Raw genomic sequence first — 23,870 nt, forward strand, 5'->3', positions numbered from 1 at the left:
TTTTGTTGATGTTCATCTTATATCCTCCTTTCAAGACACTGTACATTCCATTTAGCTGCTTTTTCAGGTCCTTTGCTGTCTCTGACAGAATTACAATGTCATCGGCGGACCTCAAAGTTTTTGTTTCTTCTCCATGGATTTTAAATCCAACTCCGAATTTTTCTTTTTTTTCCTTTACTGCTTGCTCAATATACGGATTGAATATCATCGGGGAAAGGCTACAACCCTGTCTCACTCCCTTCCCAATCACTGCTTCCCTTTCATGTCCCTCGACTCTTATAACTGCCATCTGGTTCCTGTACAAATTGTAAATAGTCTTTCGCTCCCTGTATTTTACCCCTGCCATATTCGGAATTTGAAAGAGAGTATTCCAGTCAACATTGTCAAAAATAAATCTTTCTCTAAGTCTACAAATGCCAGAAAAATTCGTTTGCGTTTCCTTAATCTATTTTATAAGATAAGTCGTAGGGTCAGTATTGCCTCATGTGTTCGCAATTATGGGCTGCTATATAGGCAGCATGGGTCAGTCTTTCTGCAGCGGCTTCCAACGACTTCTGAGTCTGTGCTACACCGAAATGAGCACTACGTCGGACAAAAGTTGAGCCGATACGATATGTTGAGGTATCATAACTGGCATGCGGTTGTTGATGGAAATGTGGAAACGGTGAAGTGTGAATATATAAATAGAAAGAAATTCAACAAATTGTTTGCAGCACTTTCTGCTCATTTATTTACTAGAAAACATATATTACCTCCAGCACCCTGCCTTTAAATACAAACACAAACTCAATCTCTCCACAGATACCTTATCTGCCCCAATCACTCGTTACAGACAGACATTAGAGAAGGGCAGGGATTTACTGCGAAGAGGTGTTTGTACTAAGTAATACATACAAATGCGAGCTATAGCGAAGTATTGCCGTAGACATTAAGCACAAACTAGACGGGACGACACTTGAGTTGCCTGGCAGATAGGCGTATCGAGACTGGCCGTGGCGGGAGAGGCTGCGACGGCGCGTGTCACAGCGCTAGGCGGTGGGCGGAGCGGCGGGTCGGCCTACTTGCGACCGGGGGGCAGGTAGACGCCTCCGGGGGCCTGGGGGCCGGCGCCGCCCCCGGGTCGCTGGCCGCCCCCGAGGGAGGCGCCACCGGGGCTGCCGCCGTCGTACTGCACGTCGGCCACGAAGCCGGTGGCGTCGCTGGCCGAGTAGCGCACGATCTGGTTGCGGCCGTCGGGCAGCAGCACCTGGAACTGGCCCGTCACCGTCTGGCCGTCGCTGCTCTCCTGCTGGCTGTAGTCGTTGCCGCTCTCCGGGTCGCGAACCTCGTACTGGAAGTTGTACGGCTGCGGCTGCAACGTACCAAGCACAGCGGTTGCTAACGACTACTGAACCTCAAGAGCAGCGACCAGTATGAGCAACTTACAAGTAGATATCCTCGGAGTTGTGAAGAAACTTAAATCACTACTAGTAGCGTGTCTTCCAGTTCAGATAATATACCAATTAGGTTCCTTTCACAGTATCCTAATGCTGCTCAACAATCATACAGGGTGGTCCATTGATAGTGACCGGGCCAAATATCTCACGAAGTAAGCATCAAACAAAAAAACTACAAAGAACGAAACTCGTCTAGCTTGAAGCGGGAAACCAGATGGCGCTATGGTTGGCCCGCTAGATGGCGCTGCCATAGGTCAAACGGATATCAACAACGTTTTTTAAAATAGGAACCTCCATTTTTATTACATATTGATGTAATACGTAAAGAAATATGAATGTTTTAATTGGACCACTGTACAGTTTGGAAGGTAGGAGACGAGGTACTGGCAGAAATAGGGCTGTGACGAGGGGGCGTGAGTCGTGTTTGGGTAGCTCAATTGGTAGAGTACTTGCCCGCGAAAGCCAAAGGTCCCGAGTTCGAGTCTCGGTCTGGTACACAGTTTTTATCTGCTAGGTAGTTTCATATCAGAGCACACTCCGCTGCAGAGTGAAAATCTCATTCTAGCCCTGTATTGTGTTAGAACATATGAATTACCTCGAAAAGAACGGTCTGTTGACACATAGTTAACATGGATTTATGAAACACAAATACCTCTTTACTCATACGAAGTTTTGAGTGCTAGAGAAAAAGAATTTCAAACTGATTACGGATTTCTGGATTTCCAGAAGGCTTTTGACACCGTACGTCACAAGTAGCTTGTAATCAAATTGCTTGCTTAGGAGGAATACTGTCTCAGTTACGCGAATGGATTCGTGATTTCCTGTAAGAGAAGTCACAGTTCGTAGCACCTGACAGAAAATGATCGAGTAAGCCAGAAGTGATTTATGGTGTTCCCCAACATAGTGTTCTACGCCCTCTGCTGTTCCTCATCTATATAAACGATTTAGGCAACAATCTGAGCAGCCATCTTAGGTGGTTTGCAGAAGATACTGTTGTTCATAGTCTAGTAAAGTCTCCAGAAAATCAAAACCAATTGCAAAACGACTTAGATAAGATATCAGTATGGTACGAAAATACGCAACTGACCGTAAATAATGAAAAGTGTGAGGTCATCCACATGAGTGCTAAAAGGAATCCGTTAAACTTCAGTTACACGATAAATCAATCAAAGCCGAAGGCTGTAAATTGAACTAAATACATAGGAATTACAAATACGAACAACTTTAATTGGGACGAACACACAGAAAATATTATGGGGGGGTGGGGGGGGCAGGCGAAATGAAGACTGAGTTTTATTGGCAGGACATTTATAAAATGGAACAGATCTACTAAAGAGGCTGCCTACATACGCTTCTCCGTCCTCTTGGATTACTGATGCGCGGTGTGGGATCCTTACGAAATGGGATTAACGGAGTACATCGAGAAAGTTCAAAGAAAGGCAGCATGTTTTGTATTATCGAGAGATAGGGGACAACGTGTCAGGTACATGACACAGGATTTGAGATGGACATAATTAAATCAAAGGCGTTCCTCTTTGCAGCGGGATCTTCTAAGGAAATTTCAGTCACCAACTTTCTCCTCCAAATGCGAAAATATTTTGTTGATTCCTCAGCTCACACAAGGCTAGATCCCACGTGCAGGTCACGACTTAAAAGTTCGCTTTTCAGATACGTATATTTGGATTAATGAGGGCAGTGTGTCATACTAAAATCAGTGGTAGCTCATAACCTCGCGTTTCCGTTTGTGAGTCCATGTTTACTGGTACGTTTTAGCTGCTAAAATCGAATACCTTCACCAGTGTCAGTATTCGCTGCTATTTATAATACACTCCGCACATTTACCAAGGCGGCCACCCTAGATTGGTGTTCAGAGTGATTGGCTGCTGTACGGTGGATCCAGGTTCCAGTCCCGGTACTACACTCAGTTTCGTGAGGCCAACCGAGCAGCTACTTGATTGAGAAGTAGATGCTCCATGGTCAAGAAAGTCGAGAACGGCCAGGAGGCAATGCGCTGATCCAGTAATATTCCATACCGCAGGGGAAGACACCGTCTGGGTCAGAACACGGAACTTTTTTATATTCAGCAAAGCCCTGTATAGTGCCTGGCAAGAGGTACCCCGTGCCAACATCAACGAATTTCTATCGTACTCAACGTACTGAGCGAGTCATAAAAATAACTTTTGTTTTATTATTATTCCAGTCTTGGATCACTACGTTTATTTGTTATCAGGTTATTAATTTCGGTTGGTAATAACCGTCTTAAGATCAAAATTAATAACCTGATTACAAATACACATTGTGATCCAAGATTGGAGTTATAATGAAAGAAATATTTTCCTGGATCGCTGAAAATTTTTTCGTGACTATGTTACAACTTGTGAAAATAACTCTGTATATCCCTATGTGAGTGCAGCATTTTCCTTCTTTATTCTCATGGTCCCCACACGAGATATACGATGACAGGAGCAGAGTTGTCATGCAGTATTCCTGTAATACCGGTCGTCTATACATACCTATCAGAAAAACGTCGCTTTTCGTCCTATGATACCAGTGCCATTCCCTGAGTTTTTGTGTTACTCTTTCGTATAACCTAGACAGACCCGTTATGGTGCTGGCTGCGCGACTCTGAGTTCGTTCAATTTCCACTCTCATGCCTGTGTGGTGCGTACATTCTCCAAACGCTGGGATGCTTGTCTGTATTTGGTCGCACTACGTTTTATGTGGGGTATCTTTTACAGGTACTGTGTGCTTTCCCAAAAGCCCTTCCAACAAGTCTGAGTGTTTAATTCAGATCTTCTGGTAGTGATTTACTTCTTCCACCCACATGGTATCCCTTCTCAGCGTTACCCCTAAATACTTACAGTATGTGCTGAGCTCCAGGTCTTCATAACCATACTTGTAGTCGAGTAGCGTAGGGTTCTTCCTTTTTATTATATACTTTACCTTGCGTACATCCAAATTTAAGGAGATTTCAGTTACGTCGAAAAGAAACGTTGCACAAGTCGTTCGCATTTTCCTTTGGTCGTTCAACGACTATGTATTCTTGAAGAGCAGAGCATCGTCAACGAAAATGGGTCTGACAATAAAAGCTTATTAGTGTAAAACTTTAAGTGACAGCACTTTTCCAGTTACGGTGCTAGCCATTAATACTCCAGCATCATGTAGGCAGAATAGAACAACGCGAAAGTGGCATGAAGCTTACTACATGCTTCAAAATGTCTATGCAAAAGATTAGCACTTCAGCAATCAGTGGTAAGTATGAGTGGCACAATCTATATTCTGTATTTAAGGAAAGACAGGGAAGTGGGTTTCTCATTCAGAAATCGCATTTGGATCTTGTCTTCATAATGACGAAACGTTGCCACGACCACATGTTGCAGTTATACAGCTGCGAGATCATGATGAAGAGACGGCAGTTTATAGCGATATTGCTGCTCGCCTTAGTCGGTACCCCAAGACAGTCACTCGAATATGGAATCAATGGTTTCTGGAGGCGAGATACAGAATTTCAACTGTCCTGCGCGAACAGGGGAATAGTACCCAAAAGGACTAACATATTGTTCGGTCAGATATGCAAGACCGTTCAGCCACGTCACATACCTTCAGCCAGGGAATGAGCTTGATTACAGGAAGACAGATATCCGCACAGACAGTACGAAGATATTTACAGCACTACTGATTGTCAGTACAGAGATCATTGAAGCAGCTTCTCTTGGAGCAACAGCAGAGAGAGATGCGCCGATAATAGTGAGCCCAACAACACTGCACACTGGAGCGGCGCAACGTCGTCTTTTCAGACGAGACCCAGTTCCACGTACGCCATCACGTCGGACGTATTCGTATTTGCGTGCTCCAGGGATAGTGAAGCTTTCCACATTAAGTCCGTCACAGTCATACGGGCCCAGCCACGTGTTCAGCTGTTGCCCCTGTCAGCACGTTCTCGAGATCTCACATTTACTGAAAGCATCTGGTCACGAGTCACCATCCACTATGACTGATGAACTCTGGAATTTAAATAACGCAGCTTGGAATGACGTGCCCGCTTCCGTCATCGAAGCTCAGTTCGACTCGAGCCCATTCAGGTTGCAGCTGTTGTTGCTACCAGAGGTGAAAAGGCTGTCTATTCAATTTCGTCCCTTGCGCACCGTCAGGTCACCTACTAGTTAAATCCTGTATTCTTCCTTCTCCGCTGTACAGACACAGTAAGTAAATTTTCGTTACTTGTTATCGGTGCTGATGTTGCTATTTAATTAGCCGGCAGTATAAAAATATTTTACGGTCCACCAGTTTGAGTATCTGAAACTCTTTTTAAACTTATTGGCTTACGGGACGTACCCATACAGTCATCTGGGTAGTGTTATGCCAGTTACAACGATACGAACGTAAGGACAACACAACACACAGTCCGTGAGGGGAGCAAATCTCCGAGTCCGCTGGGAATCGAACTCGGTCCCTTTGGTTTGGAATCCGCCGCGCTGACCGCACGGCTATCGAGACAGTGAGCAAAGAGGAGTTTCTGGCGTTCCACGGGAAGTAGGCCGCCACAGAGCTGGGTCTGCGGCGTATTGCTCACGGACGGACGCGACGCGCCGCTGTGAATGCGACTGTGAACGCCTGGTGACTCAGGGTGAAAGCGATCCGACCTTTGGCTCGCGTCGCATCCTCCCGGTGGCGGAACATCCCGCGCGAGTGATCGGCTGCTCAGCGCAACCCCGCCTGTCGGATCCTCAGGAACAATGTTATCTGATGAGGCCCGCTTCCCAGAGGGTCCGCGCTGGCCCAACGCGGCGGCCGCCATGACATTTCTGGTGTTTGATCAGCCGGCCAGGTGAAAGGTGCTGAATGGCCTCTGCAGACCTCGTTGCGTACGCCTTTTGCTAGCTATTCGTTATGCCTGACGATAGTGTAAGAGTAATCCGCCCTTCAGAGTCTCACGGAACTTGGCCAGCCGCTACTGTCTACACAAGAGGCAGAGAGTGGGTAGGAAAGCTGACGAAATCGTGCTTGCTACCGTACTTCGATCAAGCTTAACACTCCGCCCCGCTGGAGGCGGTCGTACCGTAGTAATTTTGTCTGTCTTATTGTAGTGAGTGTTGTGAAGTTAGTCTTGTAGACAGTGAACGAATTCTACAGGACAAATATCATCTAACAGCTGCCATGCAGGATTTATTTGCTACCTGGAAACCTGACGAATCACATTAGGTTCCTTGAATAATCTTGCATGGGAATGTAGAAAGGAAATCTAATGTTTATTGTAAAATCATTGTGTCCAGGACAGCAGAATCAGTCTCGAAATTCGACGGGAAACTGAGTAGTTAGTTGTTAATGATACCCTGAAATGAAACAATTAAGACACAAAAAATCAACCGCTTCGAATGAACTATCACGGATACATAAATAACGACAGAACTTATGCTACCTTCTTCTCATTCTGGCTCTCCAAGGGAATGTATTTTGGAGGAATTACCCAAAAATGGGTCAAATTCACGTAGCTCGAGTGCAGTTAAAGCAACTGAGAATTTTTCTTATATCAGTGAAGTAGATTATCTTTATTATAGTGCTTCCTCTAAATACGAGTTCCACCTTATCCATATCTGGAAGAGACCCACAAAATAAAGATAAACGTTACTCAGGTGGTTTCTAAAGCACACTGCATATCTCAAAATGGAGCTTAGAGTGGTAGCATATCTGCTAGACACAGTTGTGCGACTGGATTCGTGATTTCCTGTCAGGAAGGTCGCAGTTCGTAGTAATAGACGGCAAATCATCGAGTAAAACTGAAGTGATATCAGGTGTTCCCCAGGAAGCGTCCTGGGACCTCTACTGTTCCTGATCTATATAAATGACCTGGGTGACAATCTGAGCAGTTCTCTTAGACTGTTCGCAGATGATGCTGTAATTTACCGTCTAGTAAGGTCATCCGAAGACCAGTATCAGCTGCAAAGCGATTTAGAAAAGATTGCTGTATGGTGTGTCAGGTGGCAGTTGACGCTAAATAACGAAAAGTGTGAGATGATCCACATGAGTTACAAAAGAAATCCGTTGGAATTCGATTACTCGATAAATAGTACAATTCTCAAGGCTGTCAATTCAACTAAGTACCTGGGTGTTAAAATTACGAACAACTTCAGTTGGAAGGACCACATAGATAATATTGTCGGGAAGGCGAGCCAAAGGTTGCGTTTCATTGGCAGGACACTTAGAAGATGCAACAAGTCCACTAAAGAGACAGCTTACACTACACTCGTTTGTCCTCTGTTAGAATATTGCTGCGCGTTGTGGGATCCTTACCAGGTGGGATTGACGGAGGACATCGAAAGGGTGCGAAACAGGGCAGCTCGTTTTGTATTATCGCGTTATAGGGGAGAGAGTGTGGCAGATATGATACACGAGTTGGGATGGAAGTCATTACAGCATAGACGTTTTTCGTCGCGGCGAGATCTTTTTACGAAATTTCAGTCACCAACTTTCTCTCCCGAATGCGAAAATATTTTGTTGAGCCCAACCTACATAGGTAGGAATGATCATCAAAATGAAATAAGAGAAATCAGAGCTCGAACAGAAAGGTTTAGGTGTTCGCTTTTCCCGCTCGCTGTTCGGGAGTGGAATAGTAGAGAGATAGTATGATTGTGGTTCGATGAACCCTCTGCCAAGCACTTAAATGTGAATTGCAGAGTAGTCTTGTAGATGTAGATGTAGATGACACCAGTTAAAGATATTCTATCTGACTTAAATTAGTGGCATACTGTAAGTGCTTCCGTTCATAGCGTAATGGTATCGGCATCGCTGCCAAAAGACTGATTTGTAATCCTTAGCATATTTTTAGGCTTTAGTGTTCGACGAAGATGACCAACAACGCTTTAAAAACAAAAAAAATGGTGTAGAAACATTTGCCTCATTACTAGAAGGGAAATTTGTCAATCAGTTAATTAAAAGTCTCACGTCAGGGCGAATAGCTGCACGCCCCTGTCAGATTTGAATAGGTAAACATCGTTTGCTAAATTCTGTTCGACGTCGTCATCTGGAGATCGGAGGGTGACTGCCTCGCAGAGAGGGTGGGTTCGATCCCGTTTCTACTTTTTCTTCTTTCGTGATAGTAGCTTGAGATCCATTCCACTCAGAATCTTGTGCTTCTTTCTGCGATTTGCATACGCACCTGAAACATGTTGTCCGCACATCCCGTTACCTTTTCCGTGACCACTGCCCCCCCCCCCCCCATCCTTTCTTCTAATCGTCAATAAATTCATGACAGTAACAGTAAGAAATCACGACTACGCACGAAGGCATTTTCCCCGATCACTTTCCGTGCCTTCTACGTTACACTGAAGGGTGGCTCCACCTCGTTCCGTGGCCAAGTTAGTTCTCGCTATTTGAACCTATCACCTATCTTATTGGAAAAAAGCATCGGGAATAAACAAATAGACGCGCTGTAAGCGCCCTTCTTGCTCTACTACATCCAGTCTCGAAAATATGGATTGAAAGTCTTGCATCTTTGTACCTTTGTCACTAAAGTAAATCTTCCCTACATTTCTGTTTTCCCCCACTACATCACTGTTAAACGCTGTACATTTCCCGAAATCTGGCTTTTAACTTGTGTCCAGACTTTTTTATATATGTTACAATAATGGCAAAAAATATGACTGAGTAGCCTGTGACCATTCCTTTAAGAAATAGCAAACGAAGGGACTGATTTCATCAGATAGCCATCATTAGGTTCCCGACTTCTGATTTGTGTGCCTCGGTGAAAAATTGGTCAAGTGTCAAGAAGCCTTCCAACAAGCTCGGGATTCAATTTCTCACAGTGCTCATACTTGCATCTCTGGCAATGATTTGCGTACGTGGGAAATGCCTATCTGCATCGTAGTCAATCTTGCAATCTTTCTGTAACTCGATGGGTAAATCACGTCATTGACCTGAGGGAGGCAGGAATGTATCCTCTCCAACAGCACCATTCCTAGTAAAGTGCTGTGGAGTTCAGTCTGACTTCCGGCTTGAGGACAGCTTTACTGTAATTCTAATTCACAATCTACAACAGTCTTCATGAGTGACAACCACGAGTTATATACTATCATTGACTGTTTTTTCCCCTTATTATATGTCAACACATCGAAATAACTGCCTGTACCAATTTGTGAGGATGTGGAATGGAATGTTCACATCGACTGTGTTGTAGGTTATTGGGGTGACATACGATGTTGGACAAATGAAATCACTCTACAAAGGCGATGGCTTACAAAACAGTCGTGCTTCCCAACCTACAATATTGCATAAGGTAGTGGGCCCTACACCAAATAGCGCCCGCCCTGTTAAATGGTTCAAGTGGCTCTGAGCACTATGGGACTTAACATCGGAGGTCATCAGTCCCCTAGAATTTAGAACTACATAAACGTAACGAATCTAAGGACATCACACAGATCCATGCCCGAGGCAGGATTCGAGTCTGCGACCGTAGCGGTCGCGCGGTTCCAGACTGAACCGCCCGGTTAGCCGGACGGTTTAACGCACGGCTTTCAGGAGTGGGAAAGAAGAAGCGTCTGGCCCCGGCAGGAATCGCCCGGCGGACTTGTGTCGAGGTCCGGTGAGCCAGACAGTCTTTGGATGGTTTTTAGGCAGTTTTCCATCTGCCTCGGCGAATGCTGGCTGGTTCCTCTTATTCTGCCTCAACTACACCACGTCGGCGATTGCTGAGCAAATAAGTTCTCCACGTACACGTACACCACCATTACTCTACCACGCAAACATAGGGGCTACACTCGTCTGGTATGAGACGTTCCCCGGGAAGGGGGGGAGAGGGGGGGAGTCCACCGGGGACCAAACCGCACAATAAACCTGAAAGAGTGGTTCGGTGTGGGGCGGCGGAGGGGTGAAGTGGACTGCGGTAGTCGCCTTGCGCTGTGGCGGGGACGGAGCCTCTCCGTCGTTTCTAGGCCCCCAGTAAACATACAATACAATACAATGCAACACACCAAATAGCACTGACACAGAATATTGTACGCATACAAAGAAGAACAATACGAATGGTCAGTTTTGTTTTGTCGAGCAACATACAAATGTCATTTGCTAAAGGGTTGTTCCCCGGCATTTGAAATGCAGCCTTTTTGCGGGTCCGTATCTGAGGTCAATAACCGAAGACTATGCGGTGGCGATTAACTCGCTTGTAGACAGTTCGAATACCAAATATGGTGGTGGTTCTGAAAGGAATGCCCACTACCAATATTTGATCGAAAAAAGAAGCAGACGTGACAGCGTCAACTTCTTGATCTACAGGTATCACCCCAATTTCCTGGCTGAAATTCGAAACCTCTCCAACGTGTCTCAGGAAGTGAGGTATACGGTAAGTGCTGATACCTCTGCCGGACTTGGATGCTAAGCCTGGTGCCCACACTGTTGCCATTTCAGAGGAGTCTGCTCTGTGTCGGCACCAGGTCTTACCCTCTCCCTTCTCTCATCGTCATACAACCCAAACGCGACCTCACACTGTAAGCACACGCATTAGTTACATATACTCAAGAGATGCACTTGAGAGACAATTCTCATGAAGAAGAACCATTGGAGGAAGGAAACCTTCCAATTAAGGGGGTTGAACAACCTCTTTGGAGCTCCTAGCTGACAATGCCATAGCGCCCTTCGTTCCTTTCCGTTCTCTTCCCGAGCTAGGTCGTCTGACAGTCTTCGGTTAGTGGACAAGTAGCGTTTCTGGCGAGGTACGTGGCAGCGAGTACTCACAGCGCCGTTGTCACCGCCGCTGGGTCCGCCGAAGCCGCCGGCTGGGGGCGCTGCGCCGCCGTAGCCGTTGCCGCCGCCGGTGGTGCTGCCTCGGCTGAAGCCCGTGTTGCCTGAGGGCAGCAGCGCCGCGCGCACCGAAGTAGCCGCCACCAGACAGCACACAGCCAGCGCCACCTGCCGCCCAAACAAACAGCTGCTGACTCAGACTCTGGTCTGCCCCGTGTTTACAGTACGGTAGGCAACGACTTCCAGTGAATACTTGACAATTTCACTGCCTAATTTCCTGATGTGGAAAACACACACACTCGCTCATAAACATACAGGGTGTTTCAAAGTCTAGGTATCAAGTGGTACTAGGAAGCACTTCCGTTACAGACACAATATTCGCTTGTGTTACCCGGCGACTCTAGGAGTCTTGTCGATGGATTCAAAAATGGTTCAAATGGCTCTGAGCACTATGGGACTTAACATCTGAGGTCATCAGTTCCCTAGAACTTAGAACTACTTATACCTAACTAAGGGCATCACACACACCCATGCCCGAGGGAGGATTAGAACCTACGACCATAGCAGTCACGCGGTTCCGGACTGAAGCGCCTAGAGCCGCTCGGCCACAGCGGCGGCTGTCGTTGAATTCAACGGCCCTTTGTCGATGATATTTCACCAAAGTAGCAGAGTCCACTAAACAGGTGTGCTGAACCTGCGTACTACCTACCCAGCAAATTGGTAATCTCCAACAAGAAAACCTTAAGAACGAGTGTCTCTAATCGGAGCTTTGTAGGCAACACAAACTGCACATGAACGCTGCAGGCTGCCTACATCCTGCCACCTCGCAGGGGTATAATCAATTCTAAAAGACTCCTCGGGTCGCTGCAAAGCATCAACAAACATTTTGTCTCTAACAAAAGTTGTTCCCCATGATACGATATGTCACCGTTAGACGTTTGATTCAAGGCCTTGTCCTTCAGTACCAATTGATGATGCAGTGTTCTGCAACCATAGAAATATATAAAACTGAAACACTATTTTTAAAGAGTCAGTAACAAGATCGTTTCCGATCAGGTACATTGACATGATGAGAATAGCAGGCAAGAGGCTGGAATGGAGTAATGCATCCTTAGGGCAGGTGACTGAAACAACATTTAGAGAACTATTATACAGTAATAGAAACCAATGTACGAATGGAACTGGTACTTAACTAAACTATTATGTATTTCACATGTGTGTGTGTGTGTGTTTGTGTGTATGTGTTTCTGTACCTGCATATATATATATATATATATATATATATATATATATATATAGAGAGAGAGAGAGAGAGAGAGAGAGAGAGAGAGAGAGAATGAATCCTTTGTTTTTATTTTTGGATAGATCTGATTGGGTTGATAACGGAGATATGTATCGAAGCAAATGTTTGTTGAGGCTATGTGCAACAATGTCCCATCCTCTTTCCATAGCGTACTGCACGGAGGTATTGCACCTATCTCGTAAAATATACCTATAGCGTAGTACCCAGGAATGATTCTGAAGTACTACACCCCAATTATCGATAAAATTCCGCAGAAAATACTTCTACCAATACCGGGAATCGAACTTCTTACGTCTATGTGAAGCATCAGTGCTTGGGAGACCAGAACTACGTGTATCTATCGTTGTTCCCTTGCCTAAAACTGCATAACGAAAGAAGGAAATAAAGTTGCTGGTTAAGAGTCAGGGACCACGAACTCAACAATACAGAACAATGACTATATAAATTATAATTTTCTAACAGTAGAGTCGGGAATTAAAATCTTATGGACAGTATGACCACTTCGAGTATTAAACTTCACAACAAAGTGCTTACTACACTAAGGTGACAAGGTCATGGGATAGTGATATGAGCGTACACAGATGGCGGTAGTATCGCGTACACGAGATATAAGAGGTCGGTGCATAGGCGGAGCTGTCATTGGTACTCAGGTGATTCATGTGAACGGTTTCCGACGTGATTATGGCCGCACGACGGGGGTTAATAGACTTTGAATGTTAGTTGGCGCTAGACGCATCGGACATTCCATTTCGGAAATCGTTAGGGAATTCAATATTCCGAGAGCCACAGTGTCAAGAGCGTCCAGAGAATACCAAATTTCAGGCATTACCTCTCAAAATTGACAACGCAGTGACTGACGGCCTTCACTTAACGGACGAGAGTATTGGTTTTCACGCAGAGTTGTTAGTGCTAACAGACAAGCAACACGGCGTGAACTAACCGCAGAAATAAATGTGGCTCCTGCGACGAACGTACCAGTATTTGACTTTAATGAGGTAGGGCAGCAGACGAGCGACTCGAGTGTCCCTGTTAACAGCATGACATCACCTGCAGCGCCTTTCCTGGGCTCGTGACCATTTAGGTTAGAACCTAGACGATGGTCAGATGAGTCCCAATTTCAGTTGGTAAGAGTTGATGGTAGGATCCGAGTGTAGCGCAGACCAAGCGAAGTCATGAAAGTTGTCAATAAGGCACTGTGCAAGCTGGTTGTGGCTCCATAATGGTGTGGGCTGTGTAACCGGTACTTGACTGGAAATTCTTATGTTCGGGCAGTTGGAGACCATCTGCAGCCATTCATAGAAGGAATTATTATGGATGAGAATGCGCCATGTCATCGGGCCACATTTGTTCGCAATTGTTTTGAAGAACGTTGTGGACAAGGCGAACGAACGAATCAGCCTCCCAGATCGACCGACATGAATCCCACAAAATCCTGCGCCGGCGACACTTTCGGAGTTACGGACAGCAAGAGAGGAAACGTGGCTAAATATTTCTGCAGGGGACTTCCAACGACTTATTGAGTCCCTGCCACGTCGAGTTGACGCATTACGCCGGGCAAATGGAGGTCCGACACTATTACGAAATATCCCATGACTTTCGTCACCTGAGCGTATTTACGTCAGCTGAGTGAAATTCTTATCGTAATGAAATAACATTTAAAGAAGTCAAAAAATGTTTGAGATACCTTTAACTCACCAAGCGGAAAGTGAGAAGTAAACTGTTTTTACTGCCTCGGTTTCAGCTACCGATATCAAATCCCAAAAGGAGTATGTTGCTAAAGGAAATTCTTCTCCTGTAACATTTATCGTGAGCCCTTTATGCACGTAAGGCAAATGTTCAGCTGTTGGTCATAATTTACTATGTGCAGTATGTTACATTTGTATCTGTTGGGAGGCCAACGCCAATACTTACAGCATGCGTGAACCCTTTGCGAGTTTTTCTGCATTTCGCTACAGGTTTTAGCTCTACAACATCGCCACAGATAAAAGCGTCATCCTTTTATAGTTACACTGAGCATTGCTGTGGTCCTTAGTCCGAAGACTCGTTTGAGAACTGTCCGTGATTATGTGTCTTCTGAGAGCCTCTTCATCTCTGGATAACTACCGCAATCTACGTTCATCTGAACCCGCCTACTGAGTTCATCTCTTGGCCTCCATCTACAGTTCTTGCTCCCCACACTTCCTTTCCTTTTCATACTGTCAGTTCCTTGATACCTCAGGATGTGTTTTATCAACCGATCCCTTCATTTAGTTCAAATGGCTCTAAGCACTATGGGACTTAACATCTGATGTCGTCAGTCCCCTAGACTTAGAACTACTTAAACCTAACTACTCTAAGGACATCACACTCAGGCACGCCCGAGGAAGGATTGGAACCTGCAACCGTAGCAGCAGCGCCGTTCCGGTTGAAGTACAAAGAACCACTCGGCCACAGCGGCCGGCCTTCATTTAGTCAATTTGTGCTATAAATTACCTTTTTTCCTTGTCCGCTCGTTACTTTCTCATTTCTTAATTGATCTACCCATCCAATCTTCAGCATTCTTCTGCGTGCCACAAGCGCAAGCTTCTGTTCTTTTCTTTTCTGAACTACTTATGGTCCACGATTCACTTCTGTACAAGGATATACTGCAGACATATACTTTCATAAAATATTTACTAAAACTGAAATTTATCTGAAACATTAAGAAATTCCTCTTTTTTCAGAAATATTTTCCTTGTTATTGTTCATTAGTTACTTTACTCCCCAAATACCAAAACTGATCTAAAACTTCTGGTTTCTCAGATACTAATCTAATTCCCTCTATGTCTCTTGAAGCAATTTGAGTCAGTTACCCTTGTTCAATTGTGTTAATATTCATTTTATAATCTCTTTTCAACACTCTATCCATTCTGTTCAACTGCTCTTCCAACTTCTTTGCCTTCTCTGACAGAACTACTGTGCCACGGGCAAACCTTTAAATTATTATTTGTTCTCCTTGAACTTTACTTTCCTTTACAATTTACTCCTCGGTCTCCTTTACTGCATGATCAATGTACAGATTGATTAACATCACGTATAGGCCACAACCCTGTCTAATTTGTTCTCAACAACTCCTTCCCTATCCTGTCATTCGACTCTTACAACGGCTGTCTCGTTTCTGTAAAAGTTGTAAATAATCATTCGCTCCTCTATTTTATTTGTGCTAGCATCAGAATATGAAAGACATTTGTCGTAGGATTGTATCAGCTTTACAATACCCCGTCACAGAATGCAGCCTCCTGTGCTTTCCGCCAGTTCTCTGCGCCGATCGGCAACTTGTTGCCTGTGTCAAAATAATGTCTTGCTAGCCAGTGGTTCATGTGAGCAGAGATGAAAATCGAAGGGAGCCAAGTTCGGTTCAAATGGTTCAAATGGCTCTGAGCACTATGCGACTTAACTTCTGAGGTCATCAGTCGCCTAGAACTTAGAATTAATTAAACCTAACTAACATAAGGCCATGACACACATCCATGCCCGAGGCAGGATTCGAACCTGCGACCGTATCGGTCGCTCGGCTCCAGACTGTAGCGCCTAGAACCGCACGGCCACTCTGGCCGGCGCCAAGTTCGGCTTTACGATTAGTGATCAAACAGTTCCCATCGGAAAGGCTGCAGGAGCGTTTTCATTGCCCCAGCAGTGTACGGCCGAGAATTGTCATGAAGAAGGAGAAGCACGAGAGGTACGTTGTGTGGGATGTACATGAAATGAGGCGAAATCTCTCACAGATACTATTCTTCTAGGTATCCTAACGTGCTCATTGTGCGCACAAAAGTGAAGAGAGCGACGTGGCGCAGTGGACGGGCGTACTAGTAACACCGTCCAACACATCTATGGAAAGCTTCCTTGGATTTTCGCTGCGGTTTCCATTTCGCGATCGATCGGATCTTACTTTGCGAACAGTCGTCGTTTAAGTCCCTTGCCGTACCTTGAAGTTGCTTGTCTGACTATTCTCTCAGTTAAGGAGCGTGTTTTGTTTTTCTGTTTCCTTGTCACGATTTTAGCTTCAAGCTATATGACTCCGATAAGCAGCAGCTCTGTTTGTTCCCCTATGGATTCCATCCGCCACACGTTTTAAGTCGCACAGTCAAAGAAAACACGCGCTGTTTTCTGAGGCCGGCTTATTTCGAAATGGCCCGTTGCCTTTGTTTACTTCTCCTGCGGCTGGCTCTATCTGCTGGGAGCATTAAGAGAGAGATGTGTCGCTGCTCTTAGCGGGCCTGCGTCGTGAGCAGCTCCCATGAGCACGAGACGGGCGGCGACCTTGGGCGCGCCTTCCGCTCTTGTGCCAGAGAAAGCCGGTATCCGCGCCCCACACCCCACGCATTGCATTACACGCCGGCCCAGTGGAGTCGTCGCCCGTGTCCAATTATTCGTCACTGTCGCCGCAGAGAGGGAGACCTCTCGTGGCTCAGCACTCGGCAGGCACGCACTTTACAGCACGTGTCCGTACTCACGACAACTTCCTCCTTACTAGGGAGAACTCGCACCACTGTAAAAGCTAATCGTTGCAGGTGCTTCTCGGGGTCTGGCAGGTAGCCTGAAAACGTAATACGTCGTGTACACTGTAAGTTGTCAGTGAATCTAGAGACGCTAGAGCGATCTTACCTTCATCTACAACCCCCCCCCCCCCTCTCCCCCCGATCGTTCGTGATCTGCACCTACTCGTACATTTATTTGGTAAAGAAGTCACCATATAGTGCGTGCCGACCTTCACTTCTGAAAGTAAAATCTACGTTTCGAAATTCCTCAACTGTACCCGTAGTGGTTGAAGCGGAATGTTAGTGCCAACAAAATTTTCCGGGTGAATACGCCCTAAACGGTAACTATTTGGATCATATCACACTGGTGATGTGGAACATTTGCGGCAATCATATCGAGAAACAATCTCAAACTGGCCTACAAAACCGTCTAAGCTGCGACGCATGCGCACTCTGAGAGACTTTCACTGTTCTCTCTCTATCTTACGCTACCATCTTAGTCGACTATTTCGTTAACGTTATTAAATGAAACTTTCCCGTTATAATTTTGTAAGCGTTATGCAAAAACCAATTACGTTTATTATTACATCCTAGCTTAAGCCTTCCAAGCGTTGTAGCTCGTAGTAAGAAGAACAGAAAAACAGAAAGTTTTTTTTTACTTTTATACTGTTAAAATTCTATATTTTTTAGGTAAAAATAACATGAAATTCAATTATCATTTTGTTCGTCTCGACTTCACATACACCACCGTGGTACTTTGTAAACAGTTGCCGTTTACGCCCTGTATAGACGACCGGAGAATAATCGAATTTTTTTAGCCCTAAAATAGAACAAAACAAACAGACAAAATAATCCAATTGACATCTTTTTTCGTGTTCAGTTGTAGAAACCGAAGTGTGTGCGCGTGCTGCCTGCACAGGTTTGATGTCTACACCTCGCAGATCGCCCTATTTCGTCGCAGCAATTAGTGACAAATTCAAACCAGCTTACTAATGGAAATGTCGTGTGGCTAGGGCCTCCAATCTGTAGACCGTTCGCCTGGTGCAAGTCTTTCGAATTGACGCCACGTCGGGGATTTGGGTGTCGATGGGGATGAAATGATGATGATAAGAACAACACAACACTCAGTCTCTGAGCGGAGAAAATGACCGACCCAGCCGGGAATCGAACCGGGGCCGTTAGGTATGACATCCCGTCGCGCTTACCACTCAGCTACCAGGGGCGGACTAATGTTGCTAGTTGTAATAGAGTTTGTTTCTGAAACAATGTGTTCGTTCACCAACATGTAGAGTCGTAAAAAGAACGGTGCTGACGAATTCTTTGAAGTGCATAAATCGGAATCTTGTTTCTGAATGTAAAAAGTTATAACACAGTGGAGGAAAGCAGGGAGCTGCTCCCACAAAATTGGGAGAAAAATTTAAAGTCCGAGGCAGACGGTGAAGAGGACGCTGTCGTTACAATATAAGCGATTTAGGAAGGCCCACTGAAATTTGAAATATCTCCGGACCACGTTCGCGAGCCGTCGATGTGGTACTACAGTATTGTGGATCTGGTTCTCTGCAAGATCGAAGCACTTCCCCTGGACGAGGAACTATACACACTCGCACTAAGTAGTCAATTGGGAAGAGCCCGAGTTTGCTCTCATTTTCTCCTGAGCGGATATGATTTTTTCACCTTGATATCCTTTTTTATTTCGATAAAGGGTGCGGTAACTGGGAGTAGCTTCATACACCTGAAAGGAAAAAAAATATTACAAATATTTGGTTCAATTGTCAGCTTACTTAACAGGTAGCTGTCGCCTTTTTGCCTCCTTTCTGGCGCCATTCCGCACACCACTACTCATATTTCTTCTTTCTAGTTTTGCCGGCCGCTATGATCGAGCGGTTCTAGGCATTCAGTCCGGAACAGTGCTGCTGTTACGGTCGCAGGTTCGAATCCTGCCTCGGGCATGGATGTGTGTGATGTCCTCAGGTTAGCTAGGTTTAAGTAGTTCTTAGTCTAGGGGACTGATGACCTCCGATATTAGGTCCTATAGTGCTTACAGCCAGTTGAATATCTTACTAATTTTCTCATGGTTTTTAAAGTAAACAACAACCTGGCATCTCGTTCTTTGTCACAACTGAAAATGCGAACCTCTACAGTTTACCACAGCGTGTGGGTTTGCAGTGAAAACCGATACAGCCGTACCTGACAGATAAACCGGGCTTTTATGTGACACTAACATAAGAAATATGTGGTCGGAAATCTCTGAACAACGGTTGCAGATCGATGCAAAGATGTGCCACGTAACTGACAGCTTGCATCACCTCGTGCTGCAGTTACATCGTTTATTCTCATTAATTGGAAGCACGATTTCTTCTCATTTCCCTCTACCATCATGTGCAGTGTTTGACAAGTCTGTGAACGAATTAATTGGCCCCCTAACTGACGTTCCAAAATTTGGTTGCTTACTGTTCAGGTTGACACTTTCAGCAGACCAATCTCGCAAGCACAGTTAACTTGCATCGAACCGCTATACAGTGGCCATTCTAGAAAGAGCAGAAGTATCATGACAATAGAGAAAGCGGATAGATGCCTCCTAACAAAAATGTGGTACAAAAATGTGTTAGTAAGCCATCGTCCAATACATAAACAACAAATCAACCTCGACGTCACTTCCATTGAATTTTCACAACACAATTAGATAAATACTGGTCGCTAGACATTCACCTTTCATCAGTTTCACTTTCACCCATCTGAGTGCAATATTAACCGCTGTGATTCCTTACTCAAAATATAGAATCATAGCCCGACTAACGAGTCTTTTGTGGCACTTTCAATGTCACGCATTCGTCTCTCTGGGCTGAATTAGGGGCATTGACGTAATCACGAAAGTAAGTTTCCTTGCGTCGTAAAGGATCGTTCTGTCACTAACTTTCGTAACTGAGTTGTAATACAAATCTTGCTAAATAAATAGCAAAGATAGTGTCATTTTGAGTCAACAGACATAACTAAACAGTTGTTTCCTTACATCTGCCTTGCCTCTACTTGCGGTTGGATTCGGTGCCTCCCTGACATTTCATCCTTTCGTCACTGACAGCAGAGAAGACTACTGAGCAGTACCTCTGGCATAATGGCCGAACGCGGGGCACATAATCACATGGAATTCGAGCTCATTTCTTCCCGTTCACTATATCTAACAGACGACACATGTCTCGTTATGAAATTAAACTCGCGGTTAGCTGTAATCAGTCATTTTAATTATCTTACTACTGCGAATCTTGGAAGATCATACCTCTGTAATCCGTTAGAAATGAAACATAGACGATTTGGACATATAACTTCTCTGGGTAACATGGGACACTATCTTTCAATGGCTCCAGGTTGCTATGTCGTAATCTACGCCTCTCACAGTTATTTATAATAAAAATGTGCCCTTAAAATACGACGCAATATTTTCCCAGTTTGGAACATCTTTGGCCCACTCCCAGCCTCCCAAAAGATGTTACGAAAATAAACAAAAAAAGAGAGGTAAACTGCGTAAAATGACGAGGGAGTCATGGGCGTTACCTTCTTCTTTACAGGAAAAGAATGCACAGAACAATGCGGCATATTTTTGTCTGGGATAAACTATCCCAAATGTAGATTAGAAATAGCTCTAATCTCCCGGCTTCCACCAAAGTTTTCAGAAGTTTCTCGTAACTTCGAGCCAAATGCCAGACCTTGAAATTGCTTGCTAAATACTGTACAGGGAACCCTTTCTCCCTCCCCTACTTCGCTGGGATTTATTGATCGAAGCAATGTCCGAACCTCAATCTGCCTTCTCTGCCCATCGGACTGGAGAATGAAACACATTAAAACTAAATCAAGAGGTAAGGTGTTCACGTGCCTGAGGGAAGCAATAATTTACAACCAGGCAAATTATTATCAAACATATATGGTCTCATAAATGCTATGCACGAGCCTGTGTGTCGGGTACAGCCAGAGTAGACGAGCGTTCAGCCAGAAACCTGTGGTGTTCACAGATTCCCCAGTAGAAATCGAAATGATAAGCGTCACAGCAACCAGTAACATGGAAGAGAAGCTGCAGTGGGTCTGATTTTAAAGTGACACTAGAGGTGAATTTCTGATTATTTTCCACGTAAGGAGTAAGACTAATCACTGCAGATAAGGTCTCATTGTTGAGTCTGTGGTTTCCGAAGGTGGGACTGAGGGTACTTCTTGCAGTGTCCACCTCGTTTACCTCGGAAGACCTAGCAAAAACGAACATCTCTACTTTCGCCTTTAATTAATATATATATATATATATATATATATATATATATATATATATATATATATATATGTGTGTGTGTGTGTGTGTGTGTGTGTGTGTGTGTGTGTGTGTGTGTGTGTGTTTGGATTGTATGTTATCTACATCAAAACAGATAAATAGTGGAATGTATATATCAGGTGATGAACATTTGCGGGGTGGCAGACAAAACGGCTCTGAGCACTATGGGACTCAACTGCTGTGGTCATCAGTCCCCTAGAACTTAGAACTACTTAAACCTAACTAATCTAAGGACATCACACACACCCAAGCCCGAGGCAGGATTCGAACCTGCGACCGTAGCAGCAGCGCGGCTCCGGACTGGAGCGCCTAGAACCGCACTGCCACCGCAGCCGGCGGTGGCAGACAAAAGACTCTATAAAAAGACTAGCAGTAATGACGTTCCCAGCAGCTGAATGTGTACAATGCTTGAAGAAAGTGATAATCATGATGACGCTGATTCGAAATAATGTTACATTAAAATTGTTGGAGAAATGGCAGGGCATAAAGTATAAAGATTCTACCACATCTTCACCCAGAAATGCAAAATCTGGAGGAAAAAGGAATGAAACCATTAAAAAAGTGTTTGCTACAGAAAACTGACGTATCGGTAAGATTCGATGGAGAACTTAAAGGTGCATTGTTCCTCAACAAAGGCTGATCACAGGTATTCCAACGGAAATGTAAGTGTTGGTGTGCGGCTAAAATCGTGGGCGTAGGTGATCTCGGATGGATCAGTACTTATACATCATGATTGAAGGATATATATTCTGGAGCTTACCTTGATAGAAGCCATGTCGTTTCCTTTCCTGTGAGGTGTCCTGCTCCAAGTCCACTGCACCTGCTACCCTGTGTGCTGAGGTCGAGTGAACTGGTGACCGACTCTTCGATGGGGACCCCTTTTATACCGAATCGCTTGCTGTGTCGGAGCGTCTTCACCGCTGGCCTGGGGGTTGGGGAGGGGGGACCGAGTGTGGAGAGATGTGGGCGAGGATGCGCCCGCCGCAAGTGGATTACGTCGCCCTGTAGGTTACGCATTTTTTGTGCCGGCCCTTCACGACTGCGGCAGCGATGTGATCTGCTCACACGCCGGCGGAAAGGTGGGGGCGATAGGTCACGAATAGGGCGACGGTGGGGGCGGAGCGGGGGCGGCGAGCGCGTTGCGACACTGCCCGCGGCTCAGCTTACGCACCCCCTCCTGCACCCCTTCCTCCTGGCATGTCTGGAATGGAGCCTCGGACTCACCTTGGCCCTTCCTCGGGACACGTGTGCGACACGAACTCACTCTTCCAGACGCGCCTGTCTGTCGACATTTTACGTGATCCTTTGTTTCGCATGGAACGGTGCAACAAAATTATAAATTAAACGAAAATAAATTTAGTCAAAATCTTTCGAGAGAGTATGCAGTTCAAGAGATAAAGAATCCAACGAAAATAGTAATGTCGTACAAATAGCCAATCAATGGTATCGAGAAAACTGGTATAGCCTAAAATGTGACTCATTATATGTTGCACGCATTCTCTTCAAAATAATTCACGGTTAGCGGAGGAGGGGCTTCATACAATCGTTAGATACCTCCTGTTCCTTTTACCCATGTATGGGAGAACAGAACTACGACTGTCTGCACGTGCCTCAATCACTGTTATCTTACTTAGACTATTAATAATGCAAAATGTGAGGGTGAAAACCTGCAGTTATAGAAGCCGAAACTAACCAGTAAACTAATCTCGAATGTGTGGTTACGATTAGCCACTAACATCATCATCAGATATTATCCTAGTTAGTACAAATGTATTTTAAAAGTAAGCTTTTCTATTAAGCCTCCATTTAACTGGGTTCGATTTTCGTCCATGGCCCACCTTAACGAGAAATGCACATTATATATTACAATACACTGTACGCTCCCACCTGTTAAAGGGCGTGTTTATGTGTCGTCTCTACAGTGAGTTATGAATTCTTTCAAACACTCCGGTATAATTTCGTAAACTTCACGAGAGTGTGCGGTTTACTGCTCCAGTTCTTCTTCTGTATTCCCGTGGGTGTTGTGCATTTCAGTTTTGATATGACCCCAGACAGTTAGTACTAGAGAACTGAGATCAGATGATCTTAGGAGGTTAAGGTATATACCCTGTTCGACATTTCCACCTTGGGTAATATTGGCGGGTTGGAGTTGGATGCCATTTTACACTGTTAGCAGTCTGTACCGGTTCACCTTCATACGTGCGCCATAAATGATGACGTAGGTTGCAATAGCTACTATGAGGTGAAAAGGTCTACACAGGAAAAGATTTCGTGGTGGGCCGCATTAAACGAATCAGATGACTGGGACTCGAACCTGTATTTTCCACTTAACACCAGCGTCGCCTTCACAGCTTCGGCTATCCGTGCACGCCTACCCCACTGACTGGTCCAGACTTCCATAATATCACAATGTCTACGTCCCATTTTCATACATATTCCTGTGATTCCCGCATAGGTAGGAACACTGTTATTCTCGTCGTTTTGGATTGCTCAATCACGAATTACAGGTTCACAAAGTCTGTATTGTCCAGTGTCTGTAGCGTCTAGTGCTTCGTGATCCGATACAAATTTTCAGCTGTCACTAACAGTTC

General features: G+C 45.0%; 1 protein-coding gene across 1 annotated transcript; it reads right to left on the reverse strand.

The window, feature by feature from the left end:
• Positions 1-703: 703 nt before the first annotated feature.
• On the reverse strand, positions 704-22,144 carry LOC126273097 (pro-resilin-like). The gene is made up of 3 exons (XM_049976522.1): positions 22,040-22,144; positions 11,163-11,336; positions 704-1,351 (listed from the first exon to the last, which is right to left on the reverse strand). The coding sequence occupies exons 1-3, from the start codon at positions 22,052-22,054 to the stop codon at positions 1,058-1,060; spliced, it is 483 nt and encodes a 160-aa protein (XP_049832479.1). The 5' UTR covers positions 22,055-22,144; the 3' UTR covers positions 704-1,057.
• Between the last annotated feature and the right edge of the window lie 1,726 nt (positions 22,145-23,870).

The sequence above is a fragment of the Schistocerca gregaria genome, chromosome 5 (assembly GCF_023897955.1).
Source record: "Schistocerca gregaria isolate iqSchGreg1 chromosome 5, iqSchGreg1.2, whole genome shotgun sequence".
NCBI classification, from domain to species: domain Eukaryota; kingdom Metazoa; phylum Arthropoda; class Insecta; order Orthoptera; family Acrididae; genus Schistocerca; species Schistocerca gregaria.

Coding starts and splice junctions, on each gene's coding strand:
- LOC126273097 (XM_049976522.1), bottom strand. Junction 1,352..11,162: donor GCGGCGGTGACAACGGCGCT/GTGAGTACTCGC, acceptor GGTACGTTGCAG/CCGCAGCCGTACAACTTCCA.